The sequence below is a fragment of the Rhododendron vialii genome, chromosome 9a (assembly GCF_030253575.1).
Source record: "Rhododendron vialii isolate Sample 1 chromosome 9a, ASM3025357v1".
NCBI classification, from domain to species: domain Eukaryota; kingdom Viridiplantae; phylum Streptophyta; class Magnoliopsida; order Ericales; family Ericaceae; genus Rhododendron; species Rhododendron vialii.
The window spans coordinates 1,159,055-1,186,544 of NC_080565.1; the positions used below are offsets into that span (position 1 = coordinate 1,159,055).

Genomic DNA, 27,490 nt, shown 5'->3' on the forward strand with positions numbered 1-27,490 from the left:
GGCAGGCAATCACTATTCAATTCAATTGGATCAATTTCTAGCAGTAGGAAATTAAGTACATAAATTCGAAGGAAACGATAGTACAGAACTACTAAACAAAATAAACCATTTTCAAAAAAAAAAAAAAGAAGATGAAGAAAAAGCCGAAGAGCTGCCCAAGACATAACTAGCAAACAGTGTACTTACAAAACCAAAGACAAGCCACCAAGGAATCTGGTTTCAATTACAATTGCGTCCTACCAAATGCTCATACAGTATATCTTTTCTTTTGGAAAAACAGAAACCCTATATTGGTTTTTCTCCAGCACCACTATTATTCCACTTGAATGATATTAACACAATTACAGGCATCTACCATTACAAAAAAGAATTGGAATATGACAAAATACTACAACCCTCCTTTCTTCGTGCAAACAATACAATCAAACAGCAGAAAGGCTGGCCCATTTTCCGAGTTCGTAAGGATCACCATAATAATACAACTTGACTCTATTTGATAAAGACAAACCAGCAGCCAAGGGTAGTGCCCTGGAATCGGAATCTTCCTGTTCTGCCGGGTCATCTGTGAATGCAGAGACGTCTCCAAGAAGTCTGAATGTGATTCGGCGGGTTTGTATTCGTCTAGGAAAATCAAAATACATAGCTGTCCCAGGTTTAACCTCTGGCAAACGATATTCAGCAACAGTTACCATATTATGAGGCTCCTGTAAATTGCATATATCTCTCGTCATGATTCTAATTGATGTGTGCAAGCCAGAAAGTGAATTAAGAAAGCAAAACTAGGCATCCTGTTCTTGTTACATTAATTGGCCTCAATCATATGTAGAGAAACTAACATGTTTAACAAGCATAGAACTAGAAGACCAAATATTCTGAGTTCTCAAGTTTCCAGCACTTGTGGAAAAAACATGTAAACTGAGATCGTAAGCATATCAATTACAACCATCAATCTCCTTTACATATTCATTCTGCAAAGAAAAATATTAAATTACATAAAAGCGCCTCATTTAGGTACCTGATTTTTCACAACTCTGCTCAGGACTTCACACAAAAATTTGCATATAAAGATGGATGGTGGAAGAAATGGGAGGTAAGAGAAGGTACGATCCCTCACTCCTCTTTCTCTTGTCTGATTTAAGGTGCTTCACTATAAGAATTCCTTTATAAAAATATTATACCCTTATCTCCCTTTCGAGATATTGCTGATTTCATAACAAGCATTCACCTTTGGATTTCTAATGTTATGATGGTAGTGCTATTTCTGAACTAGACTCCGTCTGATCCGGTTTTATAGGACTCTATTTAGACCATATTACAACAGTTCTAGATGACCGAAACAATTTGAGTACTATGTGGTGCCCACTTTAACAACAAAGATAGGCCTCTCGCGTCTCCAGGATTGATTGTAGCTGCTCCAATTTTTAAGACCACATAGAGATTTATCACTATGAAATCAGAATAACTTAAACATCATTAATCACAATACTTGAGATAAATTACCGCTAACTAGAAGGGGATTGGTTCATCATATATTAAAAGCTCTCTGATTAGTGTAAGCCACTAAGCCCTACTTTAAGAACACAAGCAATCACAAGTAAGAGCATGCAAGAGATACAGATCTAAGCAATTCGAGTCAGAAGGAATCTTATATCCCCGTTATCCTGAACATGATTAATTATTACTGTTATCAACTTTATCAGCCGATGTGAAGAACACAATCACACCAGTACGAAGACAGCCAGCACTACATAACTGACTACTACTCGAGCAACAGAAACCACCTCAAGGGAATCAGATCAAAATAGCAGATAGATGCAGCACACAACATGAATGACATGGCAGCATAATAAACTGGGTGTTGTGAGTACCTGGAAAACAGATACTTGGATATGCAGTACAGCTGGAGATATATGTCTATCTTCTAAAAATGTTGACGACGTATCACATATATTTACATCTGAAGAAGGCGAGTGGGTAACTCGAGGCCGTATTGCACTGAAGCCATCAAGACGGAATCCCGCCAGCTGAGGTGAAGCTGGTAGTAGATACTGTTCCAAAACGAGATCATTGCCGATTAACCTCTCAGCCTCTATTGGAACCTGGGGAAAAAAAATATCATTCCGAATTAAGCTGCAATATAGTTAATAGAAAACCTATTAATGAAAGGAAACTGTCAACCACATTAGGTGCACCTTGAATCTATTCAACTGTGGACCTTTTTCCAACCAGCTTCGTATATTTATCTGATCAGAGCCCTGAGGTGATGTAAGCCCAGTATCTTTTCTCACTGGGCTTCCAACTACTAGAATTCTTTTTGCATGAAGACATGGCTCACTTTCAATCATCCCTCCAAAAGAGGCACGTCGATCAAGTTGAGAAAAAGGGTTTTCATCAAGGGACAAAAGATTAAAGTCGTTCCCCAAATTTACGGAACTTGAACCAACTCTTTGAAGACGTAGAGTTATCCAAATGATCCGGCATCGAACAGGATTTCGGAAGGCAAATTTAACATTCCTAGGAACTTCATCTCCTGTACTCGAATTTGCTGGTCCACACAGTTCTGAGGAAGAGGTGATTAGGGATCGAACTTCCCATTTTCCCATGCACGATCTTTCTTCCTTGTGTATCTTATTGCTGGCCCAAATTTGCACCTGCGCCAACAATAGAGGGCTATCACTAACAGAAAACACTGAAAAATCAGAGTTTACTGGAGAAACTCACAGTTTCCGTCAGTAAGATCATAAATGAAAGGAATGCCACAGAAAACAAAACATATCCTGCACAACAGAGTCTTGTGCATACACCACCAAACCAACAAAAATGTATCCCACTTTCCTAAGTTATCAAACATCGAAAGTGCCTCCCAATCAACAATATATATTTGAACTCTTCCCCACACCTTTCACCTACAACTCCCTGAGAAATTTCTCTATGGCCGAACATCAAAAAAGGAGATGCTGAAAATGACATGAAGTGTGTCAGCATACTAGATGGAGTACTTTTAATAAGAGTCAACCTAGACCCATAAAAAGATTTGCCCGTCTATAGAATAGCTGGGTATAGTATGCGCTCTACAAGATTGAGCAATAACTGATTTCAGTCAAACTGAGACAAGGAATTAAAGAACACACTAAACAGCTATAAAGAGATGGGCATACATGAAAACGCTATTTACACACTTCCAATAGCCTCACAAACTCATCCCTAACAATACACAAGGAGTTACTGACTTGACTCCTGTTGAACAAGGAAGGATAAGATGAGAATTATTCAATCCGCGCCAGAAGTCTGGACATGAAATTTCATTAAGAACCATAATATAGGCAACCCAATATTTATCTTTACCAGTAAAAAGAATAGGAATTTGAAAGAACATGCAGCAAAACATAAAGGCAAGATACATAGGTATTATTTAAAGTTTTAGGCTTCTCGTTCAAACAGATATCTCTGCAGATATTCATTCAAAAAGAAGCACAAAGATAGGTGTACTTACGCTAGGAGCATCAGACATTGAATAGCCACAGGGACTAACAAGTAGGACCACCCCTGATACATCAGAAAGATCACCAAGAACAACAACAAATTCAACAGAGGAGGTATTATGAGGAGCTTTCCAGTAGGAATGTTGCGATCCAAAATCAAGTGGTGCAAGCAATGACAAGAATGGTGCTGAACCTGGTGCCGTTTCAACCTAAAATATTGCAACAAAATTAAACATCAGAAAGCAAGATAAAACATCTGGTTGCCAAAAGAGAAGTTCTGTCTATTAGTCTTGTGGCATTAAATAGACAAGTCAGTGTCGGTGTCAAAGTCTTCCAGCATGTAAGAGCACATCATGTGATATGATCACGTCGACTTAGATGAAGCAACTTAAGCCTTCTGATATTGCTTGAAGAAAATATTTCTGCACTAGGAAATGAAAGTGAAATGGCAGTATCAAAGGCATCTAGAAGTTCATTCTGTAACAATATTAGAGTAAATAGCACACAATCAGATTCTTTTAGAACACTACCCGTGACGGACCTTGACAATCAGCTCTGAAAGCCTGACTGAACCAAGCTTGGCCTTAAGTAATATATAGCTGCTAGTGACTGCTACTGCCATGATTCTAAAATAAAATGGGAGATGATACGACCTAATTGTATGGGATTGAACTCTCAACCTCAACAACAAAGCTACCTTAACTGATTTGAAGTCAATCAAATGTAGGGCTGCAAACGAACCGAGCTATTGGCAAACAGCTCAAGGTTCGGCTCCTAATCGGCTCGGCTCAGCTCAGTTCGATAGTAAATGAGTCAAACTCGAGTTTTAAGCTTGTTTAGCAAACGAGCCAAGCTCGAGTTATTTGTAGCTCGGCTCATTTATCATAGCTTGGCTTGTTTAGTATTGAGTTGTTTGAGCTCAACACTTTTAAGGCATGCTCAGAAAAATCAACAGTGGAAACCTTAAAGGTGCAATGTTTTCAAGCACTATGTGCAAGCTAAATCTATGTTACTTGGACTGTGGTTCTTTCTAGTACGTCTAACAGAAATGTGGAATAATAGAGATAGACTTGGACTGTAGTATCATACACGGATAATTTAAGATACTCTTGGGCAATTTTCCATTAACAATTAGATATCCGATGAAAGACGATAGATTCCGTTCAAATTGACCATGCATAGCTAATTTCTAGGAGCATTATCGTCCATTTTTCATTTCTTCCCTAGGAGACCATTAAGGAAATATTAGGACTATAATTTGGGATCTTCGATCGGTAAATTCACCATTTGAAATGAGATCGTACCATCTTTCCATTTTTCACATTTTTTACCACCAAAACTCCACTATACCAAGTTTTGTCCATCATTTTTTCTTCCCTAGGAGACGATTAAGGAAATACAAGGAATATAATTTGGGATCTTTGATTGGTAAATTCACCATTTGAAATGAGATCGTACCATCTTGCAGACATGTTCTCCATTACGTAAACAGCTACAATGTTAACAGAATAAACAAACCACCCATCTTAGCAGTCAAATAATTTCCAAAAGCATGAATTGAGAAATATGTAATCAAGTAATTTGGTCAGAACATCTCTGAAAACACTAATAGATCATACCAGACAAAATCTCACACATGGAAGAAAGAAGATATCGTTGGTCACAGAAGCAGTAGACAGACTCCAGCTTTTTACAAAGATCACCATGGACCTTTACCAATGTGAACACTGAATGGTGATAAAACCAACATGACCACTGCTAGAAAGTTGTAAGGAATGACACACATGCTACATCTGAGAACTGTTAGACCTGCCCACTTTCTCACTAAAACTAATTTGGAAGTCTAAGAGAAACCACATCTAAGCATACACCAATATACTGGAGAAAGACGAGGAAAAAACATACTGAGTGCAAAAAGCTGGCGAATGGAAATTCTGCAAGTGATTCATCTCCATTAAGTAGTTGTCTTGAGACTTCAACACTTTCCTTCCTACCAGAAGACCAATTTCTTTTAGAAGGAAAGCCAATGACATGGCCCAAAGCTTTCTGTACAGCATTGTCTGCACGTGCACTTCTTCGCAGACTCACTAGAACCCTTACATAGTCCAAGGTTAATGCATCAAGCACAGTTTCATTGCAGCATTGCTTACAAATAACCCCGTCCAGGGTCATTGAACGATTTGAAGGTAGATCTGCGGGGCTGCCATGGCTTGATCCACCCTGGCTCAATACACCATTATAATTTGATGCCTCCCTCGAGTTGTAGCTTGCTAGCAGAAGAGATCCTCTCCCAGAAGCACAAATGTTGCAAACCTTCCTCCCACATTGAGAACACAAAAAGATGGATTGTGAAGCTGCTGAAGGCGACAAGGTAGAGGATGCATATCCAGCTGCCCTAGTTTCAGCATGAACCTGACACATGCCACCAGAACAACTATCCCCAATCCCAGGAATATTCCAAAAATCTATAGCACTCCCATCAGTAGACTCCAGACCAATTGCAGCAGTAATTTTGTCTTCAACTGAAGCCTGCCCAAGCAAGGCCAGAGTGTTTGCAACCCTGCATAATCTCCCTGTGTAAGATTCATCAAGCAGTACATTTGGATTTATAGTAGCATGATCAATGCCAACCGAAAGTAAAGCTCTATCCCTCTCAGCGGCTGAAAGATTTAGGCGAAGCCTTTCAATTTCAAGTTTCATGGCTTCCATGAATCCTAGTTTCCTTTCCTGCAAAATTGCATTGTTCAGCACGGGAGAAGTTACTAACAAGTCCACATTAAAGAATCATTTTTCAGACAAGAATCTACCTTCCACAGGCACTACCACACATGGTAAAAATGTGAATCCCAACAATTACCGATTAACACTATGCAGCAGGCACTGTAAAAATTAAAAAAGCAGGCAAACCGTTCAGTTTATTTTTTTATCATTCTCAAGTGGGGAAAATTACGTTGTCAAGATACTTTCTCGTATACAATGACACTGAGAAGCTTAAATCTAACACCCACATACTAGTGCTACTACTCACCACATCGGCAATGCCACATAGGCCCAGAACAATTCATCTGCTTTGAGTGGGCATCATCTATGAGCCAGTATAATGCCAAACAGGCAATGTTCCCCAGACAAAGCACCTATACACGCAACTTGAATATCAAAGGTATGACTTACAATCGTATATTCATATCTGCTTAGCTATCTAGGCAATGTGGTATTGGAATCTAGCACCTCCGCTAACCTACTCACTTCACTTATCGAACTCTAGAATCGCGAGATTATTTCCAAAAAACCTCCTATTAGAACCATTGGATTGTCCGATTAATGTTTTCAAAGGCCCAAGACACATCGAAGCACCAAGGGCCCCCGGAGCCAGACTGATGAAGCGCAGAGTGAGGCGCGTGCCTTGTGAAGTTAAGTGCAAGTTTGGAAAATAGTCGAATATGTTTCATCAAAGGACCAAATCACCAATTACATCAAGTATGACATCTACAACAGAGATAAGATTCATCATAACAACTACCATACTCCATAGAGTCTAAAGTCCTAAAAGTTAGAACTTAATCATCATACATGGAATTTCAAATTATAAAATGTCATACAAACAAAAAAACCACAATATCCATCCATCCATCAAAAACTAAGGTCTCAATGTTTAGGTTCAGAAACATGATAAACAAATAGTAGGTACAGAGTGGTCTAATAATGAAAGTCATGCATGCCTTGAAGCCATCCAAATCATGAATGGCTTCATCTTCATCATTATCAGTTGATTTACAGCCATCCACATCTTCCTCTTCTCCTTCATCTGAGTCTCCATCTTCCCATTCTACTTGTTCCCATTCATCTTCCTCATCTGACGGAGAGAAGTCCCTCATGGCAGAAGAGGGAAGGTGCCCATGAAAATTGTATTAGAACTTTCACAGACTTAACAACCTAAATTCCAAGCTATGATCTGGTAAATTGACCCTCATTAAGTGCTTGGTAGACTTAGAACTCGGAAAACTGTGATTAAATACAAAGATCTGAAAGTTAGATACTTAAACGCACTTCTGCGCCTTGCCCTTAGCCCTGATGTGCGCGCTTCATGCACCTTGACTGCGCTTTGCCACCCTCACTTCGCTTCAGCATATCGAAGCACAGTACCTGCGCGTCAGTTTGCTTCACACTTCGGTGTGCGCTCAAGTGCACTTTCTAAAATAGTGTGTCAGATGGCCATCATATTGCCTAGGAGACCAGCTCTTGGAGTATGACAACAACACATCCTTGTAGGGAACCTCTCAAGCACCCCAAGCAGTCCCTCAACCACAAAGCATTCTCGTCCCCCCGCAGTACCCATGGCCAGTGTGGGATAGTTTGGCTCCGATACAACCTGTACTATACCCACTTACTCACCACACAGGCATCCCCAAACAACAACATAACATAACCCATCTTTGGGGGTATGGGCGGGGGATGATTGGAGATAGACCTAACCTTTGGCAATTATGCACAAAGTGGATGCTCTCAGAATACCACTAAAACAGTGGCCCCCCTAAACCTCCAAGAACCGAGGAGCTACAAGGACGTTTTGTTGTAAAACCATGCCCCCAAATCAAAGCCAAATGGCATCAGAGAGGGCAGGCCTAGAGACCCAAATCAATTTATGTGCACATTACCATGCTTCCTTCATTGATAGTCCAAAGCATCGGTATGCACAAGACACAGGCATCCCCAAACAATGCACCTATATGTGCAACTTGAATATCAGAGGAAATTGATTACAAAAGCATATTATTACATTATCTAGGCAATGGAGGAGTGGAATATACACCCAACTAACAATATAAACGGTAGATGTTGGGTGCATAGATGATCCCATAACCAATGGTCGATTTGAGGTACCTTAAAATACGCAAGACTGCCGAAATATGGAGATGGAGGAGCATGCATGAATTGGCTAATGACTCCAACCGCAAATGCTACATCCAGTTGAGTGAGGGTTTTTGATAATAAGTTTGCCAGCATGTCTGGATTAAAAGGGGTTCCCTCATCTACTTGTTATCCGTGGTTTATTAAGGGTTTTAGGAATAGAATGTGCAGGACCAACTTTCCACGTAATCTGGACTTCATTTTCTCCCACGTTCCAATAATTCTTACCTTTCAATCGTCGGTTTGAATCTAGTAAACAAAAACACGGCACGTCTCACGAGTACCAGCAAACTTCCCATTTTTAAGGGGTCAAAAAGCTTTTCAAAGCTATTAAACCAGAAAAGAAATCATTCAGGATTGAGTCTCCCAGTAAACTCAGGAATTTGTACCCTGATGCCTGCTTAGCGATGTTGGTCCAATTAATGCGCTCATCCCATTGCAAATTTTCTCATTCCATAGATTACTTCCGTTCTGATTGAATCCAGGACCACAAACAGAGTGCCAACTACACTCTTCTGTCTAGTCTCTAGTGTCCCGCGATTATTTCCAAATACCTCCTTTGAGAATCAGTGGTTTGTTCAACCGTCTGGCTGTCATATAGAGCATAGTAGATCATCTTCTTAAGTATTACAGTAATTATGGAAAAAGGTGTTATTTTGAATCAGTACAGAGCTGTTATAGTCCAGCATTGCATATAAGATTGTGTGGTGGAATCCACAACAGAAGAAGGGAAACACAAGATGTCAAGGCATCACCAAAAATGCACGTCATAGCACAAGGAAATAGCATTTTAGTAAGATGATGGCCTATCACAAAAATTAATACAAGAGATAGTAACGTACCATATCTGGGCCTGCAAGGAACTTGAAACAATTTATATACTGCTGAACACCACTATCTGAAGTTATATTATCTTGTGAAGCTACTTTAAAATTGGTCTCCCCATTTGCATGTTCAACTACAGCTTTGTCGAAGTCAAGAAAGCCACCTCCCTCATGTACAGAATCCTCTGTTACTGGTTGAGAAATGGATTCTGACAGCATGTTGTCTCCTGTCAAAAGATCTAACCAGTTGGCAGATGTTTTTTGTTGCACCGGTGCTGCAAGTTTTTCATCATTAGATAAAGCAGCATCACCAAACGGATTAACGCCCAAATTAGGCATACTAGGATTGGGTTCTGTCTGACAATTGTCCATAAGCTCAAACAACCTTGATGCTGGGCCTTCACGACTAAATATGCCTTTCCAAGGAAGAGAAACTCCAAGAACCTCTACCTGTAACAGAAATCACCACACATTATTGTGAAGCAGCAATCATACCAAACAACCTATAAAAACATCAATCATTTAGAAAAGTCTACAATACAAACTCCAAACCATCATCAAAGTTCTCTTCAACCAATCAGAAACTAACTTGATTAACATGACATCAAGAACAAATAGAATGCAGGCCAGAAATGTGCAAATGCATAACCAACAATGCACCAAGTATAGAAGAACAAACGAAAACAATACTCAGAACTACAAGTACAGGAAAAATTCAAGACAACATAAATTCTTAAGCAAGATCGTCCCGCAAGTGAAGCATAGACGAAGTGATGAATAGTAATGACTACTGATTTGACCCCCGTAAAAAGCAGCAGAATATGCACCAAAGAATGGATAATAATAAACTAGGTCGTGAGGAAGATATGATTTGATTGCAGGGAAATTGAAAATCTGCAGTTTTCTTTTCATCACCGGGATATACGAAAAAATAACTGTTTAGAGTTTATCCCACATCGGTTAAATATAAACTCCAAAACTAGTATATGAGCCTAGGCAACCTCTCCACTCATGCCCAATTGGTTTGGAGTTGGATGCTTTAACATGGTATCAGAGCTAGGCTTTTGGAGGCTTTTGGACAAAGACTCTCTTGATTGATTCCCCAGTTGTTTGTGCCATTAGTGTACCTTGTTTGTTGTTCCCAATGTTATGGATCCTTCGTCTCCATGTGCGGGTCAGGGATTACACGTGCAAGGGAGTGTTAGAGCTTGTCCCACATTGTTTAATTATAACCTCCAAAACTTGTATCTGATCCCGAGCAACCTCTCCACTCGTTGCCAATTGGTTTTGAGTTGGATACTTTAACAGTTCAGGGCTAAAGATCTTCGAGTTATGCAAATGACTCAGTTGATATACACCCAATAACCTACATAATATGAGAACTCAAATTCGAGGAGAGTACAAATTCCATATAGTATTTTCAGGGTTGGTTCTCTTTTTAGCAGAGAAATTAGCTTTCCATTTCCATAATCTGAAAACCCCAGAACAAGACATCCACATGGAGGAAAGAAATATGAAAATTAGCCACAGCATTATGTACAACTCCTAGGACCTATACTGCAGTACCCAAAAATAAATAAATAAATAAACGAAAGGAAAGGAATGGAAATAGTGATTGATCAGCCTCAATCAAATGACATCTTCAGAACACAGCCTTTTCAACCCTCTAATGAAGCAAGAGCCTTTGCCTCACGAGCATCACTCATGTCATTCCAACATTGATTACATGGAGACAACACACACTGATCTATGCATATTCTGTTAATAAACTATTTGAAGAACCCTATAAGTCAAGGGTGGTTCCTAGTCCTACTTCAATCCAGCAAAAGGCCATTTTCGATAGGACTGGCAGAAACTCATACTACTAATTGAAAAAACAGGATGCCTGGGATTTTAACAATAAAGCTCTCAAAGAGGGTCGACCCACACTCTGTTTTGGTTAGTTTGTAAATACATAGAGCTATTCCTTTGGAAATTCAACATTTTCTCTTTTATAATTTTCATATATAGTTCTTAAATTGATGGCGGGTATTTGCATACCCTACTTTATTTTGTTGTCCATCAACGAAGAAGTCTGACCTGGCACAGTGACAAGCGTCCTCGGAGCCCTGTGCTCTTGCTACACCAATTTTCTATTGTCCCATCAAGTTCAAGGCCAACGAAACGTAGAAGAATGAAAGGTACTAGATGAGCACTTTCAAAGACAAACCTTACAAGGTCATCGGAAACACACTTCAGATATTGGCATCGACAAAGATATCAAACCTCATCAATCAACCTAGCTCTTATATTCCCACGTACTCATGCAGCAAAAGAAATCGTTCATGGAATTTCATGGGTGCTGGTTTCTAAACTCCGATATCCCATCTTCTGAAGAATATCAAAGCTTTGAAAAGGATGAAACCGGGCAAGGCCTTAGGACCAGATGGTATCCCTATTGAAGTGTGGAAAAGTCTAGATGACCTGGGAGTGACTTGGTTGACAAAGTTGTTTAACAAGATTATTATGACTAGGAAGATGTCCGACGAATGGAGAAGAAGCACTCTAGTACCTATCTATAAGAATAAAGGGGATATCCAAAGCTGCAACAACTATAGAGGTATTAAATTGATGAGTCATACGATGAAGTTGTGGGAAAAAGTTATTGAGCATCGCTTGAGGATGGTGACTACGGTGTCAGAGAAACAGTTTGGGTTCATGCCTGGAAGATCAACCATAGAAGCTATCTACTTATTAAGGAGAATGGTAGAAAAACATAGAGCAAAGAAGGAGGATCTCCATATGGTTTTCATAGACTTGGAAAAGGCTTATGATAGAGTGCCTAGAAACATCATATGGTGGGTTCTGGAGAGAAAGGGAGTGACCAAAGGGTATATCGAGGTGATAAAAGACATGTATGAAGGTGCCGTCACTACCATTCGATCACCAGTAGGGGAAACGAGTGAATTCCCAATCACTATAGGATTGCATCAAGGGTCAACCTTGAGCCCGTACCTTTTTGCTTAGTTATGGATGAATTGACTAGACAATTTCAGGAGGATATCCCATGGTGTATGATGTTTGCAGATGACATTGTCCTCGTAGATGAAACCGCTAGAGGTGTTAATACGAACTAGAAATTTGGAGGGAAGTATTAGAGTTAAAGGGTTTTTGAATAAGTAGGAGTAAAACTGAGTATATGGTGTGCAAGTTTAGTGGTACCAGTAGTGCACACGAAAAAAGAGTGATGATCCAAGACCAGGAGATACCTAAGAGTGATCATTTTAGATACTTAGGCTCAATCATTGGTAGAGATGGAGAGATTGCCGATGATGCGACCCATAGGATCCAAGTGGGGTGGCTCAAGTGGAGGAGCGCTACTAGTGTACTGTGTGACAAGAGGGTACCCATAAAATTGAAGGAAAAATTCTATGGAACTGCCATCAGACCAGCGATGCTTTTACAGGACAGAATGTTGGCCAATTAAGAAACAACAGGTGAACAAGATGAGTGTAGCAGAAATGAGAATGTTGAGGTGGATGTGTGGTAAGACTAAAAGAGACAGGATTAGAAATGAAATAGTTCGTGAGATGGTAGGTGTAACACCCATATAAGAGAAGTTGAGGGAAAATAGGCTAAGATGGTTTGGGCATGTCTACCGTAAACCAGGAGATGCAGTAGGTAAGAGAGCAGATAGGATAGCTTTGGATAGCAATGCTACGGGCATGGGTAGACCTAAATTGACATTAGATGCTGTGGTGCGCAACAATATGAGTATAGTAGGTTTGTGTGAACAAGTGGCCCTTGACACAACTCAATGGAGGAAAAGGATTCATGTAGCCGACCCCAAGTGATTGGGACTTAAAGGCTTAGTTTGGTTTGGTTTGTTTTTTTATAAGTAAAAGTTCGCAAAAGCTCTTATATAACCTAGAATCATCACATACATGAGAGGAGGAGAGACACTCCATAGGCTGCTACAAGTAGACAATAACAAAAAGATGAATCATTCACATACTTCAAAAAAATTCTTTGTACCTCACCCAATGTTAACGGGGTTGTTCCAGACACGACAGGATAGAAGGTAAGTGCAACAACTCGAGTAAGAAAGTCCAACTCTCCCTCCAATTCTTCATAGTCATATAATAAAGCAAGAATGGAGGTGTCCTGAGAATGGAGGCGTGCACCTGCTCCAGTGACAGCCATATCCTCTGCACTAATTGGTCCCGGTAAATGTATCAACATGTTTGTGCCATTTGCGCATTGAGGTATAGAAGCACCCTGTCAAGAGAAATCAACTCCAGTCATAAACTAGAAGAGTTATTCATCCATGCACGCGCACACACACAGAATAAAGTTCAACAGAAACAACTAGTAAACTAGTTCACCCATACAACAGTACTCGTTCATGCATATAGTATTTTGGATAATCACCAGCAAAATTTAACCAAGAGCACAAATAGAAGGGGTTTTTATTTTTTATTTTTATGTGCAACACATGTATATGGTTTTCAGTTGGACTAACAAGAACCCCACCTGGAAATCAATAAGAAAAACAAAGAGCAAAGTGGCATACCAAACAGTAAGGATTTACAGATAAGCACCTGGTTAGTGACATCCTCTTTCTTATAAGCAACAGAAAAAACACCCTACACACATACAGCAAGCAAGCCAACGAACTATGCCCGATCATGATAACATCCACGAACAGCAATTTTGACAAAAGGTTCCTTCTCAGCTTTTGACATGGATTTCCAGTAAGCCCCACTGTCTTTGACACTAACTGCAACTTAAGCGAGTTCTGTTCCTTAAATTGTCCCTTGAGAACTTTCATAAAGCCAAACACTTTCATAGAAACTAGTGAGAGAGAGAGAGAGAGAGAGAGAGAGAGATTTACAACTATTAACATTTTCTAGGGAGAGGAATGGTGGAGATCAGTTTGGAAACCATCACACAACCATTGCACCCAAAAATATCAATTTTTTACCGACTCTATATTATCATCTTGTGTCTTCTTGCCTTCAGCTTCATGCATAGAAACAAATCAATACGTACGTATTGCCATGGCTTTGTGCCTGTGTCCTAGATGTTTGGTACTTTCCACAACCAGCTTGATCCACCTTATGTTGTATCCAACTCCAAAGTTTGTTTGATCTTCTCAGTTCATGAATTGAACACCTTATAAGTATTTGATCACATGGGTGAGATCTATGCAGCAAGGATATGCACACAAACACGGACACGGAATTACTAATAAAATGAGGGCGCGGACAGCCGACAGGGCAGGGGGAACAGCAAAAGTAGATAAATAGCTCTAAATTGGTGAAAACATAATTATAGTATTATGCAAATTGCAGAGAATCATGAAGCATCGAAATATATACGACATATTACACTTCTAACACAAAATCTTTGAAATCATACATGTTTTCCCTAAACAGTTTAAAAATAAGATATCCAAACCCAGAACCTAACATGTCACCATATGTGTCCGCCCCATCCCCGTCGTGTCCCCATCAAAAAAAAAAAAAAACTTAATATGACACACCTTGTGGCATGTCCCATACTTTTTTGTAGAGCCCCTGGTGTGTCCCACGCCAACAATGTGTCAAACACAGATTTGCCGACCTCTAGGAGTGTCGGCGCTTCATATGGTGACATACTTTTGTCACCAAAACAATAACATTAACCGTGTAATTTCTATTGGGACATAGCTATATATTAGCAGCAACATTCCCACTTAGTAGTAGTGGTTTGTGTACAAATAAGTCTCAAGGCACCATACTCATTTGCCAAAAACAACGAGCCAATAAGATGTTAACAAGGTTGTTCAAAAAAGTGTAAATAAAGCACAAATTCTACTACATCAATTTAGGACTTCAACCCCCTAGTTTTTCCATCGACATCACTTTTCGTACCATTGCATCGATCTGTTTTTTTTCACAAATGACCAAAAAGTATCTTGTTCTTAAACATACTACATAAGAAAACAATTTGAAAGAACACCTACCTTTGCTCCAGTGTAGACCTAATATTCCTTTGGGTATGTGTATCTTGGAGACTCATGAATACTTGAAGGCTAAAAAAAATCCAATATAGCAATAGTCCTAGATTTGTTCACATCCATTCCAGTCAAAGTAAATGAAGTGCAAAAAACAATCGGAAACAAAGATGTAGCTGAAGGTTGATGGAACTTTTTACTAGCTTGTCTCGCATCTGTTAACTACTACTTCTGTACATAAGTAAAAAAATTGCATAAACTACCAACACTAAGGGAATACATCCGCATAAAAAAGACGCCGAGGAAGCCTATACACAACTATTGGAATCATAGAGACCTGTCATGTCTAAAACTTAGTCCAGGGAAGGATTTCAATCCCTCGAACCCCTAGCATACAAGCTACAAAAAATTGAACAAATGACTTTCTACCCTATCAAAATATTGTCAGTTCTCTCCCAGCATTAGACAAAGGGGGAGTATGTGCATAAATTTGTTCCCCCCTACACCATTTTTGTACCTCTCCAGGAATGTAGATGCTCTGACACTCTACTCAGGAAGAACGAATTCAATTCTATACCAAGAAAAAATAAGGTCTAAGATTCCTAAGCCACCAGACAATGGACAAGAATGAGACACGGGAGAGAAAATAGGGCACAAGGAGTAGAAGAAGATCGGGAAAAAAAAATAGAGCATACCGGGAATTGGCCTCCAAAGTTCACAATGTGAGTTTGCTTTTTGCTATTAGGGCTAACAATCCAAGCTCTTTTAACTAGAAGGATTTTATTAAGTGTTTCCCAACATATAATCCCTTATGAATTAATGGACGATATCAATCTTGAACAGATATTAAAAAAAAAAGTCATTCAGGCTCGCACCTCATGCAAGAAGCGCACCTCAAGTGCGCTCCAAGAACTACTCCTCGCCTCAAGGTGTCCGAGGCACTATGACTGAGCCTCACCTCGCCTCGCCTCAGTGCCTAGGCGTGCAAGGTGCTTGCCTTTTAAGACACTGAGCCGCAAAACACGCAAGATCGCAACATGATATCAGAGCTGGACTCTAGGAGGTTCTGGGCAAACTCTTTACTTCTGTCGTGGTTGATTCCCACTTGTTTGTGCCGAAGTCAACCTCGTTCAGTTTTGATTGTTATGCTATAGAATCATTGTCTTAAGAGAGAAATAAAAGCAGCAGAGGGGTTAAGGTGATTCGTTACCTTTGTTTTACATCGAAAACAGGAGGAGCATAACAACTGAGCAATAATGTGGAGAGAGAAGACACCGCATATATCTTCCCCGACACACAAAACGTCCCCGCTACACAAAACGTCCCCGCTACTGACACTTGAAAAGGCAGCTTTCAAGTTCTTGTCGCTTGGGTGAATCATGAATTGATCGGATGCAGGGACGCCTAGGAAATTATATTTCCACTGCACTCGCTCCTCTGATCAACAAGGGAGCCTTGAGGAAAGCTACCGAGATGCGAGGGGAAAACTTTTGTTTAACATTTCCTGAAAGACCGCTAATTTGGTTGTTTAAAGGGTTCAGCACAAAATCGGGAATAAGCTCTACCAACGATTGCCAAACATTTGTATATTTGTATACCCTAACTCACAATCGCGATTGATCTCCATACGTTCCCAACCTAAGATCTGAAGCCCGCCCTACTAAGTCAAGAGGGACACTAAAGAGGAAGTACTGTGTCCAGCAGTCCGGCATTCCAAAGAAGACAAGAAAGAAAAAGCACTTTACAAAGACCTATTTTAGGCAAAACTCCTATTACAGAGTGACTTGAACACCGTAATCCTAAACGAGGAGAAGAAATAATCACTACAGGCAACTGTTGGATTTGAAATAGTCTTGCTTGCTGTTCGTGATCTAAGTGCTCTACATGATACTCATTATGTGAGCATGGACTGTACTCCAAACTGACACAGGTGAACAAGTATTACACTCTTGAGTAACTGATCCTTGCGCACTAAGGGTGTGTTCCGGATTGCCCCCTTAAAATATAAGTACTTATTTGCAATTTATAAGCTTAAAAATAATAGGCTTACTGAAATAAAAAAATATGCAATATGGATCTTGTTTGATAGATTTCGATGAGATCAATCAAACCCTGCAAAAAAAAATATATATATATATTTTCATAAGCTCATTATTTTTAAACTTGAAAATAGGTCCTTATTTGTAAAGTACTTATTTGAGAAAGCGGAACGGGCTCTAAGAACTTTTCTCCCCCTAGGGTTTGAGAACCCACCGCTGCACCCTTCCCTGCGCCCCCCCCCCCCCCCCCCCCCCCCCCCTATCACTATCTCTCTCTCTACCCCTCTCTCTATACTCTCATTGATCTGGTTATCCCGCCTGGGGGGGGCGGGGAGGCACCACCCTCCACCCTACTCCCCCCGGGCCCTCCTTTCTTTTTCTTTTTTTCTTTTCTTCCTGTTTTTGCAGGTGGTGGCGGTGTGGTGAGGTGCGGCGCTCCTCTGGTGATCCCGGCGCCATGCTCAGAGCTTTTTAAAATCGGTTAAATTGCTCCAAAGCTAGTACATGAGCCTCGGTAGCTCTCCCCACTCAATCAATTGACTTTAAGTAGGATGCTTTAACAAAACTAGGATGCAATATATTGTGCTTTTCCAACTACTGGCATGAGAGTTATTTATCAAGAATCCAAGACCTACCAATGAACAGCTCTCAAAACATAATCTTAAACTAAATTTTAAGGCCAAGCAAGGATATGTGAAGTCCCAACTTATAAATGAACATAGTCACACCTCAACAACAAGTTTAAGCCCATCCAAATAACGTCCGGTCCGCACATCAACTGTTGATGGAAAAGTTGAATCATCAGCACCATGAGCAATTGTAAGAAGAAGCTGACAGACATGGCAAGGCTCTCCAAGATAGATAAAGAGTTCAACGACATCTGTGGACTGTGGACACACCTGTGGGATTAAACATCACAAAGTAAACACTCCATCAAACTAACTTGTTTGAATATGTTTCGGACAAAGAATACAAAAAGGGCTTGTATCGAGAGAAGACGACTGTTCAATCGATAGTAGTATGAAGTTTTGAGTTATACTAGGATGCCAATCATGACGTAAAGAAAAAGTAGAGTACCCAGATAAGGTCTTTTCGCTTGAAACTAAGAAGACTGGCTCCACCATCAGAACTTGGAAACATGTTCGGAACTGGCTTAAGTAAGCAAGATGCCCGAGATGGTACCTGCAGTGATAGGCATGAAAATCAAATATATGTTGTCATGCCATGGAAACAACTAAATCAACAAGATTTTTCATCTTTACGTCAGTACTTTTTAGAGACAAAACACTCCCACATACAAAAAGATACCTTTTTGATCAGCAACAAAATGACATTATTTTATAAAAATGGACTAAGAAGAAACACAAAAGGATGAGGAAACGAAGTCCTCCAAAAAGAAAAGAAAAGAATACAACAAATCTCACACACTACAAAATAGCTCTCCAATCTCTTGCAATGTTAAAACCATACAAAGTTAGCCTTGGCTAAAGAGACTAAAAAGATAATCCTGTTGAGGAAGAGTTCATATTGGGATGAGAGAGAGAGAGAGACATGGCAATATGTGCTTGGACGCATGGAAATTTTGGTGGTGGCATATTAAGACACTCATATTTTCTGTGGAATGCAAATAATTGGAGGAGTGCGTCAAAGGGTTTTAAAGCCAACACAATGAGGCTAGGCTGCATCCTGTTTTGTCACTTTAATATGGACACGTACCTTGATAGGCGCGTGAATGTTCATGCGCGCCCCTCAGTTAACTTTGCTAAGTCCATTTATATTGTTACTTGGAGTATAATGCTTGATTTTTGTGTTATAGGTATTTTGAGGCTTGAGATGCTAATGAAAAGTATTTCAGGCGTTGGTTCCGATTGGTGCAGAGTTGACTCGAAATCTAAGCTACCAGAATACAAAACGGTGTTCAAAGTTGGGCTGTTCCGAATTCAATCAAGTAGAGGGTCCAAATTCCCATACTGAACTTAATCCACGGGCATGAGTACTGACAAAATAATGATTTGCAAGCGAACTGGCAAAGGAATTGGACTTCACTGTAAGTAAAAATAAGTAATTGGACTTGTATTTTTGTCTACTAGGTGGGCCCAATGTTTATTAGTTACTTTGACTCAGTGATGGGGCCAAAGAGACAAAAGTTGGAAGTCTCCTGGAAGAAGAAAAAAAGAGGCGGTGCTTACAACTAAAGGAATAGGGTTTTGTATTGGCGGTACAGCAACTTACGAAAGGGGACTTTTATCTTACACATGAGACACCACGCATTCAATAAGAAAACAGAAGCTGCGCGCACTATACAGCAACAAAAAGAGTTTCTTGAGAATCAGACGGTCAGATTACATCGAAATCATCCAATTGAGGTGAAATCTTAAAGGTTGATCATGGCAAAATATCTGTGCATCTTACAGTTAGTGCTAGATGCAAGAACCACAATACACGTCATAAAACAACAGAAAAAACGTTCATTTGGCTAATGTGGGAATAATAGAAGAATAACATACATGTAAAGGTTGAAGTGGAACTGATGGAAGATGCCTGAAGAGCCTCAATCCCAGAAACATCTCTAACTGCTTCTGACGAGAACTATCTACAACTGCATTTTTATATCTCCTCTGCAAAGTGATTTTCATATTTTGAGCGACAGAAAACTGCTTAAATTTTCCGGCTTCCTCATTGAAGATGCTTAGAATTTGGCTGTGCATAGCTTTAGAACCAGTATACAATGTCGCATGAATATCACCAGCAAGCAGGAAAAGATCAGCCAGTTGAGATACTGGTGACAAAATTGTTGATCTCTTAAAATCCTCAAATGTCATATCAAACCTCTTCCATGGTTTATCTGGACATGGATGATTCCATGTTGTGGTTCGAGTGTTGTGATCAATAAAATATGTCTTCCCGGTTACTGCATCAGACCGCTTCTCCCAGCCAGGTGGCAGTGGAGCAGTATATCCACCATAATTATTAGCAGACTGATAACCAAATGCGAGATCACTATCTAGCGAGATCATTAGGCGTCTACATTGCTCTATGAATACTTGAAGCGATCCAAAATAACTAGCAGCATTGGTTCTATCTAAAGAATCAGCACAGTTGTAACGTATAACTCCATTTTGATGTGATCTCAAGCAGAATGCACCTTCAAGATCATCATTAAAGATGATTTCACCTGTGCAGTCCTTAACACGCTGACGAGAAGGCAAATAATCCCCCTCGCAAAATCCTATAGACACTGTAGGTCCTTTCAGTATTTTCCACAATCCTTCAATTGTTTGCTGCTCACCTTTTAATTTTATACTGGTATGCCAATCATAGTTAAACAAAAGAACTCGAGTATAGGGAAGTTTTCCAGTTGATTTGATAAAATTCATGGATTCCACAAAATGCTGAACTAGAATGGATTCTGATTTTCCTTCTCCATTTCTAAGCAAGTTGATGCACACAATTGGAACCACAGCTTTCTTCTGGTTGCCCCCAACAGCTACATCAAGGTTCCGTGCATCATATCTCTCACCCAACCTCTTATAATACTGTGCACTGCCTTTGTAAGGATCATCTGAAACATATATTTCTGCTTCTGCTGCAGTCATCTTTAATTCTGCCCCCCACCATATCGGTATGGTCCCCCGCCGCCAAATGTATGTGTTGAAAGGAACACTTTGGCCAGCCTTTTTTGGAACCCATACGAGTTGCTCACACTCCACTTCATTGCCTGAAATACAGTCTTATAAGTTTCCATAAATTCGAATAAGCAATATAAACAGCTAGATTAATTACAGAAAACAAAACCAATTGCTCAAAATAATTATTGTTCTTTGGTGTGGACGATGATGTAAATATAAAACTACGTCTTGAGTACAAGGAATAAATTGAAACTGACTCAATGCAATGTGAAGAGCACAACCTTATGTATGAATCCCAAAACATAAAACTGAAAATCCAGAAACTAACCACTAACCCACTCCCATGCCCAAAAAAACCATTAGAAATCAAAAAGCAACAACATTGTGTCATTATCCTGTATCGTGATTAGTCCTAAGCTCAAACAAACTGAAGCCCAATGCATTTTCCAAGGCATCATTCATCTATAATGACCCGGATCAATAAAGTGAACAACAAACATACATTACAGAGAACAAAAGTTTAACTTTTCAAAAAGTATATGCTTTATCACTCTAAAGAAGAATCAAGGTTAAAAATCCTGCACCTTGGCTGGTATTAGGTTCCTGAATTTCCATGTGATGGCATACGCACATACCAATGGAAGGTAAACCAAAAAATGAAAACTAAAGCAAAGGTCCGGGAAGTTAACCTATAGGTGCAATGATTCCTTCAAACTAGCACAGCAGTTCGAACAAGTGGTGCCCACAAATGGATTTAGCCCGAGCAAATAGGTAAGCAGATAAAAGCATCCTTTGAATGACATGTGCCTATTCATTTTGAAGGTAGAATTGCCTTTTCACAAAACATAGCTAAACAAGAATCACAGTCAAGGATGCCAAATAATTATTTTACCTGTGCTGAAACACGAATTCAAGCCCCTTGCCAAGTAACGAGTACCAGGATGCAGTCTGCTCCTACGAGCAGTAAGAGCAACTATCCCTTCTTGCTGACCCAAGCTTCCAAAGCTTCTACATTCTGCAAACCCCTATGAGTAGATATCAAGTGAACATAATATCATCCATCTATGTCTTAGCATAACCAAAGTACATCAGATGGCCTTTTGATCACTCCCAGTTGTAGATCTGGTTATTATCCCAAATATATATATATATATATATATATATATATATATATATATATATATATATATATATATATATATATATATATATATGTTGCAGAGCTGGTTGATTGTAATACAGTGAATGAAAATAAGCAAAAGGTGTTTCTCAGATATTCGAAGGCAAGTTTTAAACAGAGCAAGGTTAATGGCAAGACAACGCGGCAAAACAATCACCTTGGAAAAGAAACAATGTAACAGCAAAAATCATACGATGACAAAGTCATCTACCAAAAGATGCATTTCCAGAGCAAAAAGAAATATGATTCAGCAACAGAAATCAGATCCAACTCAATAGCATATGTACCAAGGAGACAAGTTCTAGAGCATATCTTCTCTGAAACTAAAAACAAGAGGAACATCTAAGCAATCACAAAAAGTCAAAGCTTCCCTGGGCACATATCAATCAACGGAATTTACTCCCAAGTCCTTATAAAGCTGCCAACATCTTGTCACACTGTTATCTATGTCATTGCGCACTCTCTTCTGCCTTTTACAGAAAAAGAGATCAGATCCCAACCAATAGCACATGTGCCAAGGAAACAAGTTCCAGAGCATATGCTCTCTCAAACAGAAAAGAAGATGGTACATCGAAGCAACTACAAAAAGTCAAAACTTCCTTGGGCTATTCATTGTGTATCAACATATCAATCAAGGCAATTTACTGCCAAGCCATTATAAAGCCACTGCATCTGTCTGAATTCTGGGTCAAATGTGAAACCGTCCACAATCATTGCCTTGACATCATGAAGATATGCCACTCCTTAAAAAGGGCACTTCTTACTAATTGTTTGTTCGATATACAATGTTGGATGCATGTCTTAATAGCTTAGGCTTTGTTCGGTTAACCTTTTAGTTTTTGTTTTTGTTTAGTTTTCAATCATTACCCTATTTCTTTCTCCAATCATTACCCTATTTCTCCAATTATTACTTTCTCATCTCTCTCTATCTCTCTCCAATCATTACCCCTATCTTCAATCATTACTCTATTTCTCTCTCCACCCACTACCAAAACCAAACTAAACTCCCAACCAAACAAAACCTTAAGCTTTTGGGACAATTAGTGATCTAACATGGTATCAAAGCTCCGGGTCTTGGGTGCAAGATCTTGTCGTGTTGCTATCTACATCATTGCGCACCCTCATCTGCCCTTTTTCATGCACATTGTTCAAGTCCATCATTTTGTCTCTCTAAGTGTTGGGTAGGTTGCATGCAAGGATCAAAATTTTGTACGGTTAGCTACAAAAAGGAAACATTTTGGAAATGTTACAGAAACGATTCAAAAACTTAGTCAAAACGCGAACAGAAATGTCAGAATTTGGTTGGGTGAAAATGTCATGGTTCGATATTTCTAGTAGGTATCCAAACAACTCAGTGTTTCAGTTTGTTTCGTACATTTCCGTATGTGTTGCGCAAAACAATAGAAGCTTAGAATTCCACTATTGTTGTGTTACGTTCTCCTAGAAACAGAAACGCATGTAAGGGAGAGTGCTAACATGGTATACATTTTCAGTCCCACTTCCTAACTTAAGCTTTGGGACAATCGGTGATCACATATTATTCGATCAACATGGTTGTTACATATGAACATCCTTGTAGCAACATAAACTGTATGCACATGCACACTAATAATCCAAGCCAAACAGCTGTATAAATATCATTAAGTGACTAAACACTTCATGTGTCATTCATTATTCATAGAGAAGGCAAACAGGTAAAGGCACTAGCCAATGCTCGAAACGACATGGGTAAACGAGGATCAACAAATCAGATAAAAATCACAAAAGACACCAAGTATAAGCCAAAACCTGCAGAAGAATGACACAATGCTGTGGCAGACCAATGTTTTCAAAAGACTTAGAAAACCATCCATTCCAAACAAATTCCTGATCAGGCTGATGCAAAGGCATGCGGCTTGGAAAAGGCCGAGTAATGTCCCTTGTTTCACAAAAGTAGTGCTTGCCATCAATATCAAGCTCCGTCAGTTCTTGAACATTCTTTATTTCCCCTTTTCCCTGGGGTTGAGGGTTTTGAAGTGAAATTTTGATCCATTGGCTTTCAGACACAGTATATACACACCCTCCACCAGGCAAAGTTGGAATGCTGGGAGTCACCTTTGTTGCAACAAGAAGCACACCAAAACTCCCCAGGGCCGCATAACCCAATATTGCCCTGGCATAGATTATACTCTTGCAAAGCCACTTTGATCCATTTGTAACGTATTCTAAAGCTTCATTTTGGGAGCTAAAAACATCAGAACCCAGTTTCCCATTATAACAAAGAGCCCCAGTTGTTGGGTCAACATAAATCACCTGAGTGCTACTCCTAAAGGATAAGCTGACCACAATATACACTTCACCGGATTCCAGCGTGACCACAACAACAGATGTGTCCCGGAAACAACTGGCTGCAATAAACACCAAATAAAACGTGAAAACAATTACGCAGTGTGTAATGTACAAATGATAATTGAGGGGAGAGAGCTATACAATAACATTAAAAGGTAAACATAACCTTAAATTGTGAAATAGTCTTATCTTAGAAAAGAGTAGGTAACTGAACACATTACATTATTAAACACCTATATCCTTTATGGAAATAACCTAGGTAGAATGAGATTGTACCACATCTCTTGGCAACATGCTCATTACAGCATAAAGAGAACCTAGCATAAAGAGAATCCTTTATGGAAATAACCTAGGTAGAATGAGGCGTAACACATCTCTTGGCAACATGCTCATTATGGCATAAAGAGAATGATGCAAGAGACCAAGGACAAGATGATCATGTAACAAAATGATACAGTAAAGGAAAATCTTGTGCTTAATTAGACCATCTCCAACCTTGGTTTCAAATGCAAGGATGTCAAATTTTTTTGAAGCTTATGTGGGAATTTAATATGTTAGAATTTGGAATCCCTAAAATGCCCACTCCAACCAATATGCCAAATTTCTTATTTAAGTGTACTAATTAAGTTTTGGGGAGTAAAGTAATCAAATAAAAGATTTGACATAATGTCAAACCTTGACGTCAAATCTTCACGTCAGTACTAATTAAATTCTGAGTGAGGTTTAAGCAATTGACATAATGTTTGGAGTTGGTTCAGATGCCAATTCATAAACTTGGTATGCCTGGTCAAATTTGACATCATTGGTTGGAGTTCCTCTTAAAGTCCACATTTGTGCTTAAGTCCAACTTTCAAATTCATCAACGACCATAGCCATTGAATGATGGGATATATTATTGGCCAATAAACAAGATACCTTAAACCTCACTCAGAAAGTTGGCTGAACGATAATCATCTGACTGAATTAGGGTTCAAGTAGAAAAGCAAATGGCATGCTGTTACTCCAATGTATTTCATCATCTCATAATGCCCAGCAAGCTGGGTTGTCAGATATACGAACAACATATTCACCAAGTCCAAGTCCATAATGAGCATTGCCAACCAGATAAGGAAGCTTTTGAGTTGATCCTGAACTTAATACCCAGACAATAATTTCTAAAAGAATTATCCACACAAAGTAAATGACATCATGACGAGGTTCCCAAGCCCCATTTGCACTTTGCATTGAGTTACAGGTGTTCAAAATGTTATATAGAGATTTGGAGGACGCATCAACTTGAGGTTAACACTGAGTATCTCTTTAGCCTTATACTGCAAAAAGCACAAGTATATCCGGCATAAGAATTGAGGAAATGTACTCTCCATCAATGCCAGCCCAACAAAATAAAAGTGAATCTTCATGAGAATAAAAGAAGAAATGTACCCTCTCTCAATACAGCCCCAACCAACATTGTGAAAGATTGTAATTAATCTACAACCGAACATATTCATTCATAAATTTGATAGGACAAAATACTCACAAATGCAAAACTCTCACCGTGTAAACAACTTTACATCTTCACTCTATTCTCGCTCTCTTCGTATAAACAACTTCACATCTTCCCTCGCGGGTATAGGGCACAAATGCAAAACTCTCATCGTGTAAACAACTTTACATCTTCACTCTATTCTCGCTCTCTTCGTATAAACAACTTCACATCTTCCCTCACGGGTATAGGGCAAGAAAAGAGGGGGGAAATAAATGACATAAAACATACGAAATTAAAGGCACTCACCAGTTGAATCCATGATCTCTCAACAAACTGATTTAGTAGTCCAAAAGAGCTTGAGATGAGGTTCACAGCTCCTGATGAAGAAAATGAATGGCCTGATAAAGAGAGCAAATACAGAAACTGAATACATCGGAATTTTGTGCCAAAACCAAGCAACGATAACCCAAAGACGAACTTGTTAAGTCCACTTTGGCTTACATTTAGGGGTATTTTTTTTCACTGTCTTTTTTGTTATTTTCTCTGAATCTCTAGATTTGGGTCAGACTTTTTGGATAAACCATTGGTCACTTGGTCTTCACAGATGGAATTTGAAAAGTAAAATATTATGACAAAAAATTGCAAAAAATTCACTAAAAACGAAAAAGAGTTCGAAAAAGACAGGGCAGTAGTGAACATTTTCTAACTTCGGTTTTCCTTTTATGATTCTCTCTTCAGGATGATCGATTAATCCCGAAAATATTGACAAAAGCTGAATAAAAAAATCACTAAATATCACTTTTATCCGACTGTTTTTAAGAAAAGTTAATTTAGCCCAAAGTCACTCGAGCAGGGAAGAGAGAGAAGGTTAACGATCAAAGCTTCCCTCTCATGTGAAGATCTGTCCAGTACGGTCCAATTACTTCGATTCAATGGACCGGTCCAAAGCCCTAATTACACTCATCTATCTTTACCACTCCATCTTTTCAAAACAACATCATAACTGTCCTCAAAGCCAATGAGTCGAACCCTCACAATGAACCAGATTCACATGAACACACAAATCTTTTACCAAATCCAGCTAAACGATTACTAGCACCCTATCAGACTACAGTATAATCATCGTCATAATTCGTAGTACAATAGATCAAATGCAGAACAATAATCGAATGGGTACCTTTCTCCAGTTCATAGAAACCGATCGAATGGGCTTTGGAATCTTGATGGCAACAACGATTATTGGTTGTGTTCTTTTCTCCTGTCAACGATTTCTTGGTGGCAATTACGATGTAGAAGAGTCTTTGGCTGGGATTGTAAAACTCGTGTAAAGGAATAAGAAATGTGAGATAAATTGCAAGTACTTATTTATGGCCGCTTCTATTTGCAACCCACGATTTTGCTAAAAAAAAACCTATATTCATTTTTGTACTGGTAACAATTTGCTAAATACAACCTATAAAATTCCTAAAAGTTTCATAGGCTAGGTGCACAATCATTCCAACACAACACCAAATATATCCCCTCACATACATGTAGATTTCGCACATATTTAACACGCAGGCTTCATGTGTATGTGAAGAATTATATTTAATATTGTGTTCGAATGACTGTGCACCTAGTATTTTTGATATTCTATCCCTAACAAAAACCTCAAT

The 27,490-nt window shown here is 39.2% G+C and overlaps 1 protein-coding gene and 1 non-coding gene across 4 annotated transcripts; both read right to left on the minus strand.

The window, feature by feature from the left end:
- Positions 1-133: 133 nt before the first annotated feature.
- Positions 134-27,178, minus strand: LOC131301392 (probable phosphoinositide phosphatase SAC9). Of its 3 annotated transcripts, none has more exons than XM_058327643.1 (14): positions 27,013-27,178; positions 26,142-26,212; positions 23,828-24,426; positions 21,752-21,884; positions 19,738-20,948; positions 18,308-18,412; positions 17,959-18,129; positions 13,229-13,471; positions 9,233-9,664; positions 5,388-6,209; positions 3,494-3,691; positions 2,193-2,651; positions 1,869-2,099; positions 134-704 (listed from the first exon to the last, which is right to left on the minus strand). In XM_058327643.1, exons 2-14 carry the CDS (start codon positions 26,152-26,154, stop codon positions 423-425), a joined length of 4,899 nt encoding a protein of 1,632 aa, XP_058183626.1. In that variant the 5' UTR covers positions 26,155-26,212; positions 27,013-27,178; the 3' UTR covers positions 134-422. The 3 variants fall into 3 exon arrangements, with proteins under 3 accessions (XP_058183626.1, XP_058183625.1, XP_058183627.1); XM_058327642.1 differs by having other exon boundaries at positions 26,142-26,233; XM_058327644.1 differs by lacking the exons at positions 26,142-26,212; positions 27,013-27,178 and having other exon boundaries at positions 21,752-21,874; positions 23,828-23,968.
- On the minus strand, positions 8,046-8,153 carry LOC131302134 (small nucleolar RNA snoR100). The gene has a single exon (XR_009191609.1). It is a non-coding gene; the product is annotated as a small nucleolar RNA snoR100 (small nucleolar RNA).
- Positions 27,179-27,490: the final 312 nt, after the last annotated feature.

Coding starts and splice junctions, on each gene's coding strand:
- LOC131301392 (XM_058327643.1), bottom strand. Junction 6,210..9,232: donor TCCTTGCAGGCCCAGATATG/GTACGTTACTAT, acceptor GCAATTTTGCAG/GAAAGGAAACTAGGATTCAT. Junction 705..1,868: donor TCCAAGTATCTGTTTTCCAG/GTACTCACAACA, acceptor TGCAATTTACAG/GAGCCTCATAATATGGTAAC.